This window comes from Nothobranchius furzeri, chromosome 8 (assembly GCF_043380555.1).
Source record: "Nothobranchius furzeri strain GRZ-AD chromosome 8, NfurGRZ-RIMD1, whole genome shotgun sequence".
Lineage (NCBI taxonomy): Eukaryota > Metazoa > Chordata > Actinopteri > Cyprinodontiformes > Nothobranchiidae > Nothobranchius > Nothobranchius furzeri.
The window spans coordinates 48,063,533-48,084,013 of NC_091748.1; the positions used below are offsets into that span (position 1 = coordinate 48,063,533).

Below are 20,481 nucleotides of genomic sequence, written 5' to 3' on the forward strand. Positions count from 1 at the left end.
AATAAGTGCTTTCTTGGCATCAAAATGCTTCTTTAAAATTCACAGACATCATATGTGAAATCCATGGCACAAAAGAAACAGAATTAGAAAATAGCATTTTTTGCCCCTTTGACTTGCATCCATTTCTTTCTTCTTCTGGGGACCCATGGTCTGGAAGTAGATGGGCGTAACTTAGGCTCCCTAGTGTATTATTCATTCTGTGAAGTCTAATTTTTTTATAGGCCCTCCCCAGACCTGGTCTGATTCCTGTCTACAGTCTTTACATACTTGGTTTTTCAACCTGGCACGGCATAAATCACAACAAAAGAACTAAACGTTTCACAAAATTCTATCTTTTTTTTTCTAAATTACCACTTAAAGAAAAAAAATTAAAGATTTTTTTATAACATTTATTTTATAATATAGAAAAGACTCAACTTTTTACTTTAAAAGGTCTAACTTATGATTTATGTCTCTGTAGCATTTTAGACATTTGGTTTGAAAGCACATTGAATGACATTTTATTTTGAAATCCATTTGAGTGAGACTTTGACCTGAGCACAGCAGTGTTATCTTTTCTGCCTTGCCTATATGGTTTTGTAATATCTTGTCCACATATATTTGCTCTGAGGCTGAAAGAAGACAAATCAGCAGAATTAGTTTAAGAAATGGAAATAATTTATGCTGTTCTTGGCCTGGAGTGGTTGGATATCAGAAGTCTTTTAGTTTTCTTTTGCATTTTTCTTCTACTGACTGCTGTTATGAGGAACAAAGTTCCAAGAAACTTTCCACCAGGGCCATGGTCTCTTCCTTTCATCGGGGACCTACATCGAATCGATGCTTCAAGAATTCACCTGCAGTTCAAAGAGGTAGGTTTCTGTAATTAGTAATAACAAGAATCAATTTTATTATCAGTTATAAAAAAAATCTAATGGTTTACAAATATATATATATATATATTTTTTTTTTTTGTTAGATATTAGATATTGACCTATACTTAAAAGACAGACTCCAGCACTTTGTTCAGTATGGGTTCGGCAGGTTGCTTTAAAACACAATCATTCACTCATTCACACATACAGGTGCTGGCCAGTAAATTAGAATATCATCAAAAGGTTGAAAATATTTCAGTAATTCCATTCAAAACGTGAAACTTGTACATTATATTCATGCAATGCACACAGAGCAATGTATTTCCAATGTTCATTACATTTAAATTTGATATTCATAAGTGACAACTAATGAAAACTCCAAATTTGGTATCTCAAAAAATTAGAATATTCTGAAAAGGCTGAATATAGAAGACACCTGCTGCCACTCTAATCAGCTGATTTACTCAAAACACCTGCAAAGGCCTTTAAAAGGTCCCTCAGTCTTGTTTTGAAGGCACCACAATCATGGGGAAGACTTCTGACTTAACAGCTGTCCAAAAGACAATCATTGACACCTTGCACAAGGAGGGCAAGACACAAAAGGTGATTGCTAAAGAAGCTGGCTGTTCGCAGAGCTCTGTGTCCAAGCACATTAACAGACAGGCGAAGGGACGGAAAAAATGTGGTAGAAAAAAGTGTACAAGCTCTAGGGATAACCGCACCCTGCAGAGAATTGTGACGACAAACCCATTCAAAAATGTGGGGGAGATCCACAAAGAGTGGACTGCAGCTGGAGTCAGCGCTTCAAGAACCACCACGAGGAGACTCATGAAAGACATGGGATTCAGGTGTCGCATTCCGTGTGTCAAGCCACTCTTGAACATGAAACAGCGCAAGAAGCGTCTCGCCTGGGCCAAGGACAAAAAGGACTGGACTGATGCTGAGTGGTCCAAAGTTATGTTTTCTGATGAAAGCAAGTTCTGCATTTCCTTTGGAAATCAAGGACCCAGAGTCTGGAGGAAGAGCGGAGAAGCACAGAATCCACGTTGCATGAGGTCCAGTGTAAAGTTTCCACCGTCAGTGATGGTGTGGGGTGCCATGTCATCTGCCGGTGTTGGCCCACTCTGTTTCCTGAGGTCCAGGGTCAATGCAGCCGTCTACCAGGAAGTTTTAGAGCACTTCATGCTTCCTGCTGCTGACCAACTTTATGGGGATGCAGACTTCACCTTTCAACAGGACTTGGCACCTGCACACAGTGCCAAAACCACCAGCACCTGGTTCAAGGACCATGGTATCCCTGTCCTTGATTGGCCAGCAAACTCGCCTGACCTTAACCCCATAGAAAATCTATGGGGTATTGTGAAGCGGAGGATGCAATACGCTAGACCCAACAATGCAGAGGAGCTGAAGACGACTATCAGAGCAACCTGGGCTCTCATAACACCTGAGCAGTGCCACAGACTGATCGAGTCCATGCCACGCCGCATTACTGCAGTTATTGAGGCAAAAGGAGCCCCGACTAAGTATTGAGTGCTATACATGCACATTCTTTTCATGTTCATTCTTTTCAGTTGGCCAACATTAGAGAAACAAACATTTTTTCATTGGCCTTTAGAATATTCTAATTTTCTGAGATACCAGATTTGATGTTTTCATTGGTTGTCACCTATAAATATCAAAATTAAACGTAATAAACATCGGAAATACATTGGTCTGTGTGCATTGCATGAATATAATGTACAAGTTTCACGTTTTGAATGGAATTACTGAAATATTTTCAACCTTTTGATGATATTCTAATTTACTGGCCAGCACCTGTACATTCAGACTCTACAATGTAGCCACAGATGCCCTTGGGCTCACTGACAAAAGCAAGGCTACACTGGTGCCACTGGTTCCTGCACACCACAAATAGGCAATGTGGGTTAAGTGTCTTGCCCAAGGAAACAACAACAGTGATAATGAACCAGCAACCATCCAATTACGAGGTGGACACTTAACTCCTCTGTCATCATCGCCTTTGTAAGCATTGGCAAGGTCAGCTGCGAAGTGCACCAAATTTGGGCTTTAGTTGTAAAACTTGGATACACATTATGTCTTTTTTTCTTTTAGTTGGTTTCTCAGTTCCCAAATGTTCTCTTGGTGTAAAACAAAAAGATCATTCTGCTATCTGTGTTCAGTTTGCAGAGAAGTATGGGAACATTTTCAGCATTTGTCTCTTCGGCGGAAGGATTGTTGTCATCAATGGGTACAAACTTGTGAGAGAAGCTCTGGTCCAAAATGGAGAACACTTCATAGATCGTCCCAGTGTCCCACTGTTTGAAGACTTAATAGGAAATAAAGGTGGTGTATTTGTATTTTTAATCAGAAATAATTAGGAGTTTCTAATGCAAGCAGCATGTTCTATCCAGATGTATTGAGTAGATATTAACACAAATCTATTTTATATTATATCAACCAATGATTACATTATAAAACTTTTTTTTTCAAAAGGTCTTGTAGGCTCCAGTGGGTATCCTTGGAAACAACAAAGAAGGTTTGCTCTTCATACACTCAGAAACTTTGGTCTGGGAAAGAAGACGCTGGAGCGATCCATCCAACAGGAGTGTCACTATATCACAGAGGCTTTTGCTGATCAACGAGGTAAAATAAGTTATTTATTTCATTTCTTCTTTTAATAGAAGGTAATATAATTCCCAAAATAATTCAAATGTGAGCCAGATAAGTCCAGTAACATAAAAAGTTAGCATTTGTTTTACTTGTAATTTCTCCTTGTTTTGTAGGTCAGCCTTTTAATGCCCAAAAACTGATAAACAACGCAGTGTCCAACATCATCTGCTGTTTGGTGTTTGGGAATCGGTTTGAGTACAATGACATGCAGTACCAGACTATTCTACAGAACCTGAATGAGACGGTTTACTTAGAAGGAAGTGTGTGGGCTCAGGTGAGGTCTCCACACTTTTGTTGGTGAACACTAACAAAACATAATCCCTTTAGGGGTAAAAATATTGTTTTTTAAATGAACTACTTTCAGACAATGATTAGTCTATCGAAAAGTAAATGATTGTACCTTTTCAAACCTTTTAAAAATCCCTTCCACAGTTGGACTAATTGACAATTCTGAGTTTAACATGAGGCTGAACATAAATACACCCACCTCCTGCATTAGCTTCTGAAAGAAAATAGATGGTGAATTCAAGGATTTGAAAAGCCTGAGAGATATGTCCCACTGTCAGTTAGTATTCATGGACTCACCCATCTTGACTTGCAACGGGAAAGGCTGTCATTGGTTTAGTATCCAGGAAACAGCAGAGAATGTATCGACCTAATAGAAGCTAACCATTAGCATTAGCAACTCCACCACATGGCAAAACTCCTCCAGGGTTGTGGTATTTGTGGAGATGAACATCAGTGTTGCAAAGTGAACAGATTCAGTGGTAGAGTTGCATTGCCATTAGCAAATCAGAGGTGAGATTTTTATGTTTATTCATTTAGCAGACGCTTTTATCCAAAGCGACTTACAATTTATAACCTATAGGGCATGTTGTGATCTGTGGGGGAAACCGGAGTCCCCAGAGGAAACCCATGCATACATGGGGAGAACACGCAACTCCACGCAGAAAGGCTGCAGCCGAGCCGAGTTTCGAACCTGCAACCTCCGTGCTGCGAGGCAACAGTGCTAACCACTGTGCCACCATGTTTAACCCCTTAAATTCCTAAGTTTAATGAATGTTATGGAGTTTTGTTCCATGGGCAGGATGCTGGAATTCTATGGGATTAAATATCATCCTGCCGTTTGAAGCTCTCCTCTGATCCGGCAATCTTTTAGATCCTGAAGCAGGTGTACCAGTCATTTTTGTACCCAGAGTACAACTTACAAGCAGAGGTGTGACCAAGTCACTGCATTGCAAGTCACAAGTAAGTCACAAGTCTTTCCAGTCATGTCTCGAGTCAAGTCCAAGTCAAAGACAACCAAGTCCAAGTCGAATCTGAAGTCAATGATGTGGAAGTCCAAGTCAAGTCTAAATCTTTAACTTTGAATTTTCAAGTAATAATCAAGTCATCTGTCCAACTTCAACTTAATGACAATACAGAAATAAAGCTTCTTAAAGCTTCATTTATTTGCTCAAACAAGCAGAAAGTGCAATTTTTGGTTCTTTTTTAAAAACACAGAAAAGGTTTCTCTTTACCTTGCTGACAGTTTTGTTTGCGGCTGCAAACATCCTCAGAGCTGACGCTGATGGTGGCGTCACTTCCTACTTCATTTATCCGCGGGCAGCGGAGGACGTTGTCACCCTCTGCTGCCCGCTCTCCCCTCTCCGAAGATGCAGTCCCATGCGTGATCCAATCCGTGTTTATGATCCTTGTGTTGTCCCAGTCCATTATATGGTTTTCTCTTGTGCAGTGATCTGTTACCGCTGACTTCTTTATTGTGCTTTCTGCTTCTTGTTTTGCTGCTCTTGTGTGTGTTTGACTTGTTTCTTTCTCACACTCCTTTCTATGTTCTATTGTTCGTGTGTTGAGTTGGAGTCCGGTTTCTCCTATGTATGTTTTATTGCAGAATTTGCATGGGATTTCGTAAACGACTCCACATTTATATCTATATCTTGTCTTTTGGGTGTACTAGTCTGTTTCTAACTGTTGTGTATGGCTTTGTTGGTGTGTTTATGTTGTGTTTTTTCATTGTTGCTCTTACTTTTTCTGTTATGCCTTTGATGTATGGTAGGGTTGTCACTGGTTTTGGTTGTTGCCTTTCTGGGTTTCTGGTTCTTTGCTTTGGTTGTTATTTTTTTTCTGTTGTTGTTTGTTGTTTTACTTTGTTTATTGCCCATGTCGGGTATCTGCAGGTCTTTAAAGCGTGTTGCATGTGTTTGTCCTCTTGTTTACGGTCTCTCACTTCTGTTATCATGTTTGCTCGGTGATATAATGTTCTGATTACTGACATTTTGTGTATGTTGGGGTGTTCTTATGTCCATAATAAGTATTGGTCTGTGTGTGTTGGTTTCCTGTATGTGTTTAAGTATAGGGTCCCGTTGGTCTCCCTGGTCATTTTCATGTCCATAAATGCTATACTGCCATCTGTTTCTGACTCATCTGTGAACTTTATGCTGCCTGTGTCGTCAATGTTATTCAAGTGTTGTGTTAGTGTTTCTGTTGTCCTTTTGGTATGATTTCCAGTATGTCGTCTACGTAGCGTTTCCATAATTTTATTTTGCAGTTTGGGGGGGCAGTGGCTATGGCTTTTTGTTCTAGGTCTTCCATGAAAAACTCGCACAGGGTGGCTGATAACAGGTTACCCATGGCGAAGCCTTCCAGCTGTTTGTATATTATGTTGTCGTATGTGAATTAAGTGGAGTTAGCTGCCCACAGATAAACGGAGTAGGAAGTGATGCCACCATCAGAGTCAGCTCTAAGGATGTTTGCAGCCGCAAACGAAACTGTCAGCAAGGTAAAGAGAAACCTTTTCTGTGTTTTAAAAAAGAACCAAAAATGGAATTAGAAGTCAAACACAGAAAGAACGTACCAAAGAAGCAGAAAGGGCAACTGAAACTGATTATAAACAAAGTGCTGCTGCATTTAGCAGTACAAGATCAGACCCAGAACGAAGAATGATTTGTGATTTTTGTCCATGTCGTGCCACTTTTGTGCTAAAATATCAAATATGCTCAAGTCATCATCAAGTCAACAGATGCAAGTCAATTCGCGTTGCAAGTCATTGGCGTTCAAGTCCGAGTCGAGTGGCAAGTCTTTATAGATTTTATCAAGTCAAATCAGAAGTCACTAAAATAATGACTCGAGTCTGACTTGAGTCCAAGTTGTGTGACTCGAGTCCACACCTCTGCTTACAAGGCATTCATTCCTAATAGAGACCACTTAAAATGTATTAATTACATGAGTGAACCACACCTTTAATACATTTGCATTAGCATCTCATAAAGGACATGAATCTACAGACACATATATATTAAATCTCATCAATCAATCAAATCAAAGATACTTTATTAATCCAAGAGGGAAATTAGAGTTTCAGTACATACAATTCAGAGATCAGACATACATGGGCAAGACACATGACAAGAATTGGTGACTGTGGTCATTCGCAACCCTGAGTTGCGCTACCTTAATAGAGATAAGAGGGTTACATGAGGATTGGTTCAGGATCAGGTGGAGGGAAAAATGGCCCTTCAGAGTTACCCTCCACCAGGAGGGCAGCTTTGCTCTGCAAAAAATAAAAAATAAACACCTCAAACATATATGCAACAGACATCACACAACATAAGTGTCCACTAGGTGGGGTGGTGGGTTGGGACTATCCCCACTTCAGTTCCTGCAGCCACGATAAGCAGCGCATGTCACCTCAGTGTGGACAGGGGGAGGAACATTGAGGGTTAGAGGGTTGCAGTGACCCTGGAACAATTCAGCGGCCTTCCCGCAGTCCCGCCCAGGCTAGGAAAGGAGACAGAATTGAGTTGCCATAGCGACGGCACATTCCACATATCTTCTGAGGGGGGAGTTTTCGTTCGAGCCTTGCAGACTCAAGGGCGCCAGATTCTGATTAGAAATTGTTTTGGGGCCAGACAGAGACAATTTCCTCTCTGTCTTACAGTTCCTTGGTCCTCAACCTCTCAGTATCCCAATAATAGACATTAAACTATCCCAATCCGTGCTGATTCGTCCACTCTATCCTTGATGGCATCCATCTTTTGTGCCAATGAATGAATCTCGGCCAAAGTTCCAAGCTTATGATTCATCTCAACACTTATGTGAGTCTGTGAATTCAAAGCGCGGTGCAATCCATCTCTGAGCACAGGGATCAGGCCAATATTCCTCGACAGCTCGTTAATTTTCTGGTAAGCCAGGAAGCCTCCAAAGCCGATCAGCAAGAAACCTGACACCAACACCACGAATATCCACACGTCTTCAGAGTCCTCCTCAGACAACTGGTCTGTCCCGGAGGGGCCTCCGGGAGCCCCTTCTTCCGTTCTCATTGTTGAAAAAATGTTATCAATCGCGTTGAGTGACCAACTGACGAGATCCATTTTAGTGATTTCAGTTTCCAGTTTCCAGAAAAAATGCAGAAGCAGCCATGCACCCAGCACACAGAGACAGACAAAGGGCCTTGAGGATAAGATGTGGAGGAGAGGAGGAAAAAAGTGTCTGCACCCTCCGGGAGCCGGAAGAAGAACATCAAATGTTCTGCAACAACATGCATAAAGGGCTTCAGTTTTATCAATACTTCATTCAACTTGTGGAATTTTCAGGTCAATGTAAAAAAAACTATGTAAAACAAATGTAAAAAATGTAAATAAATAAACCTGATCATGGATCACTGACAAACACCAACATCTTTCTCTGATTTCTAAGCTAACATAATATCAGAAATATTTTGTAACTGTCCAACTGCCCTGCAGATTTACAGCATGATGCCGTGGTTGATGAGAAGGCTTCCTGGACCTCATCAGAAGATTTTCACTCTAACAAAGACACTAACTGACTTCATAGAAGTTAGGATCAAAGAACACAGAGATAACCTCAACCCTTCATCTCCTAGAGACTACATTGATGCCTTCCTGATAGAGATGGAAAAGGTAGGAGGTCATATGGGTGTCTGGTGGGTTGACTGGATCTTTAATTAATATGTATGTGAAGTGTCTCTGTTAATTGCCTGTTGTGCTTTTATTAGAATCAGGACAAAGAGGCTGGTTTTGATCTCAACAATTTGTGTTTTTGCACTTTGGACCTGTTTGGTGCTGGAACTGAAACTACTACAACAACTTTACTCTGGGGTCTGCTGTTCATGATCAACTACCCTCACATACAAGGTGAGTTAGTAAAGCAGAGCATCTACTCCAGACTTTATCTATGATCTCCAGCATATTGGTATTCCATTGGGCCAAAAATGTGTATTCAATTCTAAATTTGTTGTGTTTTCACTGTGTTCAGAACGAGTCCAAGCTGAGATAGATGCAGTGATTGGTCCATCCAGACAGCCCTCTACGACTGACAGAGAAAGCATGCCATACACTGATGCAGTCATCCATGAGATACAGAGGATGGGAAACATTTTACCTCTCAATCTGCTCCATATGGCAAGCAAAGACACAGTCCTGGATAAATACACTCTACCCAAGGTAAGCACTTAGGAAAAAATAAAATAGCTTTACTACTTGCCAGACATTTGAGGCCTTATCCTTCATGGGTTTTAAATGGATAGGGAACCATGATCCTGGCAACACTGGACTCAGCCCTACATGATGAGTCGATGTGGGAGACGCCTCACGTCTTTAACCCTCAACACTTTCTGGACAAGGATGGTAAACTCAGAAAGAGAGAGGCCTTCATTCCTTTTTCTGCAGGTTAGTAACTTGTTTAAAATCAAAAAGAATAGAATGAAAACAATTACACGTGGTTAAAGCCTGGAATAACTAAATAGCAAAGGCTGACGACAGACACTGATTATTAATGAACTAAATAAAACTGAAAGAAGTTTTGAAGTGTTGAAAAGTACATCTCAGAAGCAGGCTTACCTTAAAATTTGTATCACAACTAAGGATGCTCCGATCCGATCATGTGATCAGAAATCGGGCGATCATGTGAACTTGAAAGGATCGGGATTGGGAGAAGACAAATCAGTTTTAACCTTTAAAAAAACCTTTTTAAAATCCTCCTGAGATAGAGATTTTCAAATGGAATAAAATGGCTTTGTTTTAATTTCAATAAGTTCCTCTACATCAACATTATTTGTTTTGGGTACAAAAACAACACAGGAACTCAGACACCAAGGCGCAAATGTTAGCAAGCAGGCTAATGCAGAGCTAACGTGTCTCCTTGGGAGAGCTAAAATAACTTCAGCTTGGTGGTATTTTAACTGAACAGAGAAGGCAGAGCTACAGTCATTTTTAATGTGTGCATACAGAGAAGGACTCAGTTCCAAGATTTGCTGGCTTCAAAACAAACTACTTTACCTTTGGGCATCAACAAAGTGAATCCCTTGATTCCTAGTTTGCCTCTACCAGTCCCAGTTCAAACAGAAATCAGACAAAAATGCAGAGCCTGCCGACAGAGAAAGATATTCTAACGAGAACATCTCTCCACTATCTTGGCCCCACTGGTTGGAAAGACATAACATCACATACAGAATTTGGTTGATTTTGTAAAGAGAGTTCAGGATCTCAAACTGGCCTCAGGAGAAATCACTGTCTCATTTGATGTTACTTAACTCTTCACATGTATACCCACATGAAGCAGTGGAAGCAGTATAGGAAACGGTTGGAACAAGATGATTCCTTAAACGAGAGGACAAAACTGACTCCAGACCAGATCTGTACCCTGCTGGACCTCTGCCATTATACCACCTATTTCAAACAAGTTCTACAGGCAAAAACATGGATGATCCATGGGCTCCCCAGTGTCACCTATCGTCGCCAACATTTAGATGGAGGAAATGGAAACCAGAGCACTGAACTCCTTTACTGGAAACACACAACTGGAGGCTAGGAGGGAGATCCGGCCGTCTGGTTGGGGTCTGGGGTGGTGGGTTGCTGTGCTCAGCGTTGGGCGGGGGAGCCTGCTCATCAGCACCCAAGCAGAAAGGGTCAAACTCTGGTTACCGGTGATGGTTGTACCCAGTGTGCAGCAGTACCGGGACCAGAGTGAATAGGGTGTGTATGGGGAGCATGAGTGGGTGTCCGGCGTGCATTTTTGTAAGTCTTGGGTTATATGTGCATGTGTGAGCATGAGGGAGGGAGTGTGTGACTGTGTTTATGTATGACTGTATAGGTCAGGTGGGGCCTTTGACTCCTCCCCTCTCCTGGAACTTCTTTTGATGATATAGATCTTTGTCCCCCCTCCCCCTGCCACACCTGGTGTGGGGGGTTGTGCCTTAGTCTGCTTGAGTGTTCGTGGTAACCGGGTCTGGGGGTTTAAGATTTTTGGCATCTGCCTGATCAATCCCGGTGGCTGCCTGGTGGGGTCTGCGTCCCTGGGCTCTGCTTGGTCCCCGGCGGGGGTGGTCGCCCCTGGGTCCCGGGTCGCCGGGTCCCGGGCTCGGCCGGCTAGGGGGTGGGAGGCTGCGGGCGGGCCTGTGGGCTTGCCGCTGATGTCTCCCGGGACTCTGCCGGCTGCTGGTTGTGGCCCCCCCGGGGCGATCCTTTGTGCCTCTCGAGGGGGCGGGAGCCTTTCTGGTTGCAGTCTCCTTGGGGTTCCTGTGTTCTGGGGCAGCGCCTGGATCTCTGGGACTTGGAGCTCCCCCCGTCTCCTACGCATCTTTGGGGGGTGGATCTGTGGTCTCTCACACTCTCTGTTGGACGCTCCTATAGATAAACCTTACATAAACAAGCGCGTGTACACACACAGGTGCTCACATGGTGCTCTCAAAAGTATGGGCTTGGGCACGTTAAACACAGGTCTTAAGACTGTGGTGGGCACTTAATGCACTGTGATTTATTATCGTGATTCTTCAGTTAAACAATGTTGATTATATATTTCTTCATCAAGTTGACGCAGTGATAGCTTGATCTTGTTGTATTGTTGTTGTGTCCCTTTTTTTGTTGTTTTGTTAGTTTTTTGTCTTCTGCAGGTCTAGAAGCACACTCTCGTTCATTATTGTTTATTTTTGTGGAAGCCCCCCCCCCCCTCCCCACCTTTTGTGTTTTCCTTTCTCTTTCACCTCTGACTCCGTGTCTGGTCGGAATTACAAAGCATTCAAAAACAATAACAATAAAGTTTTAAGTATCAGGCGTGACATTAAAAGCAGATGCTTTGATGCTCCACCTGAGAGTAAATCTGTAAGGCTTGTTACCAGCATTCAGACATCAATTCTGCTTGCTTCACAGCCAGACAGGACATGGTAAAAAAAAAAAAAAGAAAAAAAAAAAAGAAGGAAGGTCAATCTGAAAAGGGCTTAGGGCACACCTTCCTGCATCTAATCAACACGATTCTCTCTCTCAATAGAGGCCAACGACTCATCAGGGGGTGGAGAGGCGGGGTACCCACAGTAGTTTTGGCTTTTATAATAACAGACAGCTTGTAAGCTTGACTCTCCCATGTGCCGGTTAAGCCTGATTCATGCTTCTCCGTCTGCGTCAGTGCTGAGACACGCAACGTCCTTGCGGGCCTGCCGGAGAGCTCCGCAAGGACGGACAGAGTCGAGCTCTCTTTTCTAAACATCTGTCCGTCGAGACGGACAACGCAAGCTTGTGATTGGTCAGGACGCCGCTGTCGTCTACGCCGCTGCCATTGCGCCCTAAAAAACATAAGGAGAGCCGAGGATAACTAGCAGCAGACACGGAGCAGCTTGAAGAATACCTCGTGAAAAAACTCTAAAAACATGAACGTTTAATTCCCCCGTGACTGGAGGAGTGAAAAGATGCGCAGCAGATGTTTTATTTGTGGACGGAAATGACAGGAAACGTGGATTTAGAGGTCGTGAGCGCATGAAGAGGTGGAGGAGAATGAGAGACAAATTTGTCCGTGTTAAAAAGTCTCTTATATACAAACAATATAAACACACTATCTTGGACCGGTACATGACAGGATACCACAGAACAGCGCTACGCCCTCTACTGTCCTGCCGGGGAATTGCTTTGCAACACTCTTCAGGAGACGAAGTATGAGAGCAAAACACGTTCGTCAATCCGTGCGTGTCTGTCCCTTGTGGAGCTGACGGAGAAGCATAAACCAGGCTTTAGAATTGACAAAGCTCCTAGGATGAGAAGTGAAATTTCTTCAAGAAACCAAGGAAGCCCAGTTGCCTTCATTTGAACAATTTTGATTCCTATTTTAATATGTTCATGAAAAGTATCGGTTCAGGATGCGGTATCAGCAGATACTCAAAATCAAATGACTCGGAATCGGATCGGGAGCAAAACAATGTGATTGAAACACCCCTAATCACAACTCTTAAGAATAGTTCATCCACGTATAATTGGTGGAAAAACATAGAAGCTCACCTTCAAAAATGTTATGTTAGAATTGTTTTAACTTGAAATTTTTGCTCCTATAAACAGGAAAAACAAAGTATAAAAAGTGTATGCATCCGCGTCTGGGTAAAAGGGGTTGCAGCCCCAGTTAACACCAAACTCACCACTCCAGCCCAAGGGCAGTGTCTGGAAATTCTGTTCAGAAAGGTATTGAACAGTACTGGTGACAAAGGACAGCCCTGGTGGAGTCCATCTCTCATCAGTGATAGGTTTAACTGCTGCCTGCAAAGTGGACAAGACTCACATTCTCTTTGTCAACAGACTCAATTGCTGCTTTTACAGGATCACAGCGTTAGCTAAACGGGATTTGCCGTGGCTCCCTGGGGAGGATAAAGGTTGTTTATAAGATCAGACTGTGGCGGTAATGTGGCGCAATCGGATAGCAATTTTTTAAAAGACTAGGTGATGGCGGCATAAAGGGGGTATGGGGGCGGTCTCTACGCTGCTGCAGACTTCCGTTTATCTTGGACATAAATTGCTTTTTATTGCGATTGAAGCCGTGATCATTAAGTTTATGTTAACAAGCAGCTCCTAAAGGTGTCTGACCCCATCAGTCCCTGTGCAGTCTCTGGTCATCTTAGCTTCAGCTCTAACAGAGAGGCTCATGGAGCACTGCGGCGCTCCAGTTTGCCATTTCAGCTGATTTTGTTCAAAAAGCAAACCTAATTGCCTGTGTTTACTTTCATTTTCAATAAATTTGCCAGCCGGAGCTCAGCAATAACTTCCCATGTCTTCATGACATCCGCCTCTGTTGCGCCAGGGTGCATACGACAGACCTTCGTCTTCGTCTTCCTCCGCTTATCCGGGTCCGGGTCGCGGGGGCAGCATCCCAACTAGGGAGCTCCAGGCCGTCCTCTCCCCGGCCTTGTCCACCAGCTCCTCCGGCAGGACCCCAAGGCGTTCCCGGACCAGATTGGAGATGTAACCTCTCCAACGTGTCCTGGGTCGACCCGGGGGCCTTCTGCCGGCAGGACATGCCCGAAACACCTCCCCGGGAAGGCGTCCAGGAGGCATCCTGACCAGATGCCCAAACCACCTCAACTGGCTCCTTTCGATCCGGAGGAGCAGCGGTTCTACTCCGAGTCCCTCCCGAATGTCCGAGCTCCTCACCCTATCTCTAAGGCTGAGCCCGGCCACCCTACGGAGGAAACTCATTTCGGTCGCTTGTATCCGCGATCTCGTTCTTTCGGTCATTACCCAAAGCTCATGACCATAGGTGAGGATTGGGACGTAGATCGACCGGTAAATCGAGAGCCTGGCTTACTGGCTCAGCTCCCTCTTCCCCACGACAGTTTGGCTCAGCGTCCGCATCACTGCAGACGCCGAACCAATCCGCCTGTCGATCTCCCGATCCCTCCTACCCTCACTCGTGAACAAGACCCAGAGATACTTAAACTCCTCCACTTGAGGTAGGACCTCTCCCCCGACCCGGAGGTGGCAAGCCACCCTTTTCCGGTCGAGAACCATGGTCTCAGATTTGGAGGTGCTGATCCTCATCCCAGCCGCTTCACATTCGGCCGCGAACCTACCCAGCAAGAGCTGAAGGTCAGAGCTGGATGAAGCTAGGAGGACCACATCATCCGCAAAAAGCAGAGACGAGATTCTCCTGCCACTAAACTCGACACACTCCACACCACGGCTGTGCCTATAAATTCTGTCCATATAGGTAATGAACAGAACCGGTGACAAAGGGCAGCCCTGGCGGAGTCCAACCCTCACCGGGAACTGGTCCGACTCACTACCGGCTATGCGGACCAAACTCACGCTCCTCTGGTAAAGGGACTGAATGGCCCTTAACAGAAAGCCACCCACCCCATACTCCTGGAGCGTCCCCCACAGGGTGCCCCTGGGGACACGGTCATAAGCCTTCTCCAAATCCAAAAAGCACATGTGGATTGGTTGGGCAAACTCCCATGCCCCCTCCATCACCCTTGCAAGGGTATAGAGCTGGTCCACAGTTCCACGGCCAGGACGAAAACCACATTGCTCCTCCTCTATCTGAGATTCAACTATCGATCGGACCCTCCTCTCCAGTACCTTGGAGTAGACCTTTCCAGGGAGGCTGAGGAGTGTGATCCCCCTATAGTTGGAACACACCCTCAGGTCACCCTTCTTAAAGATGGGGACCACCACCCCGGTCTGCCACTCCCTAGGAACTGCCCCCGATGACCGCGCAATGTTGTAGAGACGTGTCAACCATGACAGCCCTGCAACATCCATAGCCTTGAGATACCCAGGACGAACCTCATCCGCCCCCGGGGCTCCGCCGCTGTGTAGTTGTTTGACTACCTCAGCAACTTCTGCCCCCGAGATCGGACAGTCCATCCCCAGGCCTCCCAGCTCTGGTTCCTCCTCGGAATGCGCATTTGTGGGATTGAGGAGATCCTCAAATTATTCCTTCCACCGTCCGACTATAGCCTCAGTTGACGTCAGCAGCTCCCCATCCCCACTGTAAACAGTGTGAGCGAGTTGCTGCCTTCCTCTCCTGAGGCGCCGGACAGTTTGCCAGAACCTCTTTGGAGCCGATCGAAAGTCTTTCTCCATGGTCTCACCGAACTCCTCCCACGCCCGAGATTTTGCCTCGGCAACTGCCACTGCTGCACCCCGCTTGGCTATCCGGTACCTGTCTGCTGCCTCCGGAGACCCACAGACCAGCCACGCCCTCTAGGCCTCCTTCTTCAGCCTGACGGCTCCCCGAACCTCTGGTGTCCACCAGCGGGTACGGGGGTTGCCACCACGATTGGCACCGGCCACCTTACGGCCACAGCTAGCAACAGCCGCCTCGACAGTCGCAGAGTGGAACAAGGCCCACTCGGACTCAATGTCCCCCACTGCTCTCGGGACGTGGTCAAAGCTCTGCCGGAGGTGGGAGTTGAAGACCGTCTTGACAGGTTCTTCTGCCAGGCGTTCCCAGCAGACCCTCACTATGCGTTTGGGTCTGCCAGGTCTACGCGGCATGTTCCCTTGCCATCTGATCCAACTCACCACCAGGTGGTGATCAGTTGACAGCTCCGCCCCTCTCTTCACTCGGGTGTCCAAAACATACGGCCGCAGGTCAGATGATACGACTACAAAATCTATCATCGACCTGTGACCTAGGCTGCCCTGGTACCAAGTGTACCGGTGGGCATCCTTATGTTCGAACATGGTGTTCGTTATGGCCAAACTGCGGCTTGCACAGAAGTCCAATAACAAAACACCGCTCGAGTTCTGATTAGGTGGGCCGTTCCTCCCAATCACACCCCTCCAGGTCAAGCTGTCATTGCCCACGTGAGCATTGAAGTCCTCCAGCAGGACAATGGAGTCCCCTGATGGAGCACTATCTAGCACTCGTCCCAGGGACTCCAAAAAGGGTGGGTACTCTGAACTGATATTTGGCCCATAAGCACAAACAACAGTCAGGACCCGTTCCCCGACCCGAAGGCGCAAGGAAGCTACCCTCTTGTCCCCCGGGGTAAACCCCAACACACAGGCAGAGAGTCTCGGGGCTAACAAAAAGCCAACCCCAGCCCTCCGCCTCTCACCCGGAGCAACTCCAGCAAAGTAGAGTGTCCAACCCCTCTCCAGGTCTCGGGTTCCAGAGCCAATGCAATGTGTCGAGGTGAGTCCGACTATATCTAGCCGGTACCACTCAACCTCTGCCACAAGCTCCGGCTCCTTCCCCGCCAGCGAGGTGACGTTCCATGTCCCAAAAACTAGTTTTCTTGTCCGGGGATTGGACCGCCAAGGCTCTCGCCTTGGTCTGCCACCCGATTCGCATTGCACCGGACCCTTCATGTTCCTCCTGCGGGTGGTGGGTCCACAGTTGGACGAGTCCATGTATCCGGTTCGGGCTGGGCCCGGCCGGGCCCCATGGGCGAAATCCCGGCCACCAGGCGCTCGCTCACGGGCCCCAACCCCAGGCCTGGCTCCAGGGTGGGACCCCGGTAACCCTCCGGGCCGGGTATTCCGACTCTTCGTTTTAACCGCCATGAAAGATCCTTCGAACCGTTCTTTGTCTCACCCTTCACCTAAGACCAATTTGTCATGGGAGACCCTACCAGGGGCACTAAGTGCCCCAGACAACATAGCTCCTAGGATCATTAGGGCACTCAAACTCCTCCACCACGATAAGGTGACGGTTCAAGGAGGACAGACCATTACCGCAATATTACTACCAGGCGAAGCGGAACGGATGCCGCAAAATTCGTGCAACGCCATGCCAGCATGGCGCGTTTATAGACATACCATTACGGTAATATTATGCCGATTTGAAGAAGAAGAAAATGTCATTTCTGTAGCGTCTCTCAGGATAAAAATCACAAGGTGCTTCACAAAAAACAAAAAATGTAAAAAATATAAAAAATTTTATAAAATGATTAAAAATATATTTAAAATGAGCAAAAAATAGACTATTGTGTTTAAAAAATGTAAAGAAAGAGAGAGTGAATAGGAAAGAGAGAAATCAGTTGATCCTGAGGAAGGTAGAATAGGTGGGGAGAGCAGAATAAAGAGAGATTTGCTGGCATGGTGTGTCTTATAAAAGCACCTAATGACCCCTAACCCCCCTCAGGGTGTCCCTGGGGACACAGTCAAGAGCCTTCTCCTAATCCACAAAAACATGTACTGGTTGGGCAAACTGTGCTCTCACCAACTCCCTAGCAAGGAGTCAGTCCACAGTTGCACTGCCAGGACGAAAACCACATTGATCATCCTCAATCGAGGATTGGACTATTGACTGGATGCTCCATACCAGTACATTGGAGTAGATTTTTCCAGGAAGGCTAAGGAGTGTGATCCTTCTATAGTAGGAACACACCCTCTGGTCCACCTTCCTAAAAATGAGAACCATCACTCCCATCTGCCTTTCCACAGGCACCATGTCTTTTGTCCACACAATGTTGCAGAAGCATGTCAACCAAGACAGCCCTACAACATCCATAGCCTTGAGGTACCCACATATGTCGATGGGTACCCACATCCATAGCCTTGAGGTACCCACATATGTCGATGGGTACCCATGATGAACCTCATCGACTTCTGGATCTCCACTGCTTAGATGTTGGGCTACCTTGCGACTTCTGCTCCATATATTGATCCACATCGTAGTCTCTAAGCTCTGGTTGCTCACTGTGTTGGTGGGATCAATTGAGCTCCTCAAAGTATTCCTTCTTTTGCTCGACCATTATGTCAAGAGATCCCTGATCCCCATACCTAAATGCCACCTACTAAAACTGTAAAATATAAAACTAGTACATCAACTCAATCAGTTCTTCAATTTCTTGTTACTCATTACAATCACAGGCCATGCAGTGGTCTCTTGGTGCAACAATGATTCCTTCTTTTTTGTTTTGTTTTACCTGGTATTGAAATATACAGGAAATATATTGTTAACGTGTGCATAAAACTATTGTGTTTTTCCAGGTAAGCGTGTTTGTCTGGGAGAACAGCTGGCCAGGATGGAGTTATTCCTGTTTTTCACGTCGCTCCTTCAGAGGTTTTCCTTCTCAGCTCCAGAAGGAGAAAAGCCTAGTCTGGAATTCAAACTGGGAACTACTCGTTGTCCCACACCTTACCAGCTTTGTGCTGTACAACGTTGATGTTCAAACATAACACATTGTTGTGTTCCTCAAACAAATTGTTCTTTATTTATAGTAATATATGTAAAATACAAAGATAAAATAACTTCTGGGAGTTCCTTTGAACATATTTTTAAATAATTTTATTAGTAGTCATTTTCACTTGATTAAGAATTCATTGGACAGATTAAATCGGGATGTATTTTTAAAATATACAGTAATTAATATGATCACGTTCACATTTGACATTCAGGCTCCTTGTTATTTCTTTTTGATGTCTTCCATCATTGTCTCTGTAACATCACCATGTCACTTTTGATTTACTGAAGTTGTTTATTCTTTTCTCTGCCATGTTTTGGTTTTGTTTGCTCCTTTGAGTTCTTTAGATTATACTAATTATAATTAAAATAATTACTGACCAAAGAAAGACCTAGGTGGGATTATTGTTGTACACGTGAGACGTTTAAATCTAAAAGTACACACAACAAACTAACATAGGTTATTGTAATTGTTTTCACATGTCTTCATTTGAATAATTTAAATTAATAACCAAGACATAATAAGTATAGAGTAAATAAAATGTTAGATCTTTTTGATATTTAATTCTTTATTACTGGCATCTTACCCGTTTTTGAATTATTTCTGAAGATGATGACTTGATGTTTTATTGTTCATTAATCGTACAATTTCTGACAAGATAATAGAAAGAAATTACTCCTTGTAAGCTTTTAAATAAATAATAATTCAATATAAATATTATAAATATTAAAGTATAATTTTATAAACCAGCCAATTAAATAAATGTAATTTCATTTTTCATTCTATAAATTGTAATCTTGTTTCAGGCCCACCCCAATGCATGCAGGTCTGATTCCTGCCCACATATTTACACTCAGGGTGTCTCAACCTGGCACATCATAAACCACAACAAAAGAGCAAAACGCTTCGCAAAATTCTATCATTTTTTCCTAAATTATCACTTTCATTAAACGCTATCCTGACTATTCATTAAACGTATTTTAAAATAAAAGAAAGATTAAAGGCTGCTGCAAACATGAGAACTCACAAAATGATATTAATTAGCTCAAAATACTAGATGGATAAAAATGTTACAATCTCCAATTGGCCAACACACTTCACACACATGTAACATAACATAAGCACAACATCCTTGCGTGACCATGGTGCAGACAACAGGCTCTACAGTCTTATTAAGGCTGATCAGATCACACGATTAATAAGGCTAATGCTAACAGGGACAAATGAACTTTTATCTGCGAGCTGAGGGCAGCAACATGTACTCAGTACGGAGGGTGGTTTGGATCAACTGTGATAGCTTTAGCTTTCCTGACAGTTCCACAGGACTTCTTCCCATAATTTAGCTGCATATCTTGACGTTGTGAAGTCTGTGCTTCTAATTTTCTGAGGTACTGAATTTAGTATTTTCATTAGTTGTTAGTTAATCATTTCTTTGTCATTTTTTCATGATAAGTAATGTGATTGAGTAAATAGGGTAGGCATAAAAAGTTAGGCTTCAGCCTACACCTTTTTGGTTACTATAATTGAGATTCTGTTTTATTGTATTTTCTTTTTTCCTTTTAAATGACCAAAATAAAATAAATTGAAATTGAAATTGAAAATTGAATCATCAAAATTAAAATAAGTAAACATTTGAAATATAACAGTCTGTGTGTAATGAATGAATCTAAAATAAAAGTTTTACTCTGAATGGAAATACTGAAATAAATCAACGTTGTCATGTATTCTAATTACCTGTCAGGTGTACAGTTTCAAAAGCCTGTAAATTGATTAAAACTGGAAGGAATAGTAGATGCTTCCTTCTAATATCATTTACTATTTCTTTGGGTTTTTAAACATTAATCTACAGGGATGAGTGCTCACATAGTCAATATCCTCCACCTCAGACACCTCAGAGTCCTGGCGATCAAGCAGAGACATGAATACAAAGTCATCAACAAACAAACTTTATGATTTGTCTTCCCTCCCTCCGACACATTTGTGTATAAAATAAATAAAAGTGCAGAAAGTCCTGGGGGGAGCCGGTAGAAGACAATAAAACAGCCTTAACCC

At 44.0% G+C, this 20,481-nt stretch overlaps 1 protein-coding gene across 1 annotated transcript; it reads left to right on the forward strand.

Annotated features, from left to right (window-relative positions):
* Positions 1–519: 519 nt before the first annotated feature.
* LOC107395373 (cytochrome P450 2J4) lies at positions 520–18,817 on the forward strand. Its single transcript, XM_015974748.3, has 9 exons — positions 520–848; positions 3,032–3,194; positions 3,345–3,494; positions 3,635–3,795; positions 8,264–8,440; positions 8,536–8,674; positions 8,796–8,983; positions 9,067–9,208; positions 18,236–18,817. Exons 1-9 carry the CDS (start codon positions 648–650, stop codon positions 18,409–18,411), a joined length of 1,497 nt encoding a protein of 498 aa, XP_015830234.1. The 5' UTR covers positions 520–647; the 3' UTR covers positions 18,412–18,817.
* The last annotated feature ends 1,664 nt before the right edge of the window (positions 18,818–20,481 follow it).

Coding starts and splice junctions, on each gene's coding strand:
- LOC107395373 (XM_015974748.3), top strand. CDS start 648: ATGGAAATAATTTATGCTGTTCTTGGCCTGGAGTGGTTGGATATCAGA. Junction 849..3,031: donor TTCACCTGCAGTTCAAAGAG/GTAGGTTTCTGT, acceptor ATCTGTGTTCAG/TTTGCAGAGAAGTATGGGAA. Junction 3,495..3,634: donor GGCTTTTGCTGATCAACGAG/GTAAAATAAGTT, acceptor CTTGTTTTGTAG/GTCAGCCTTTTAATGCCCAA.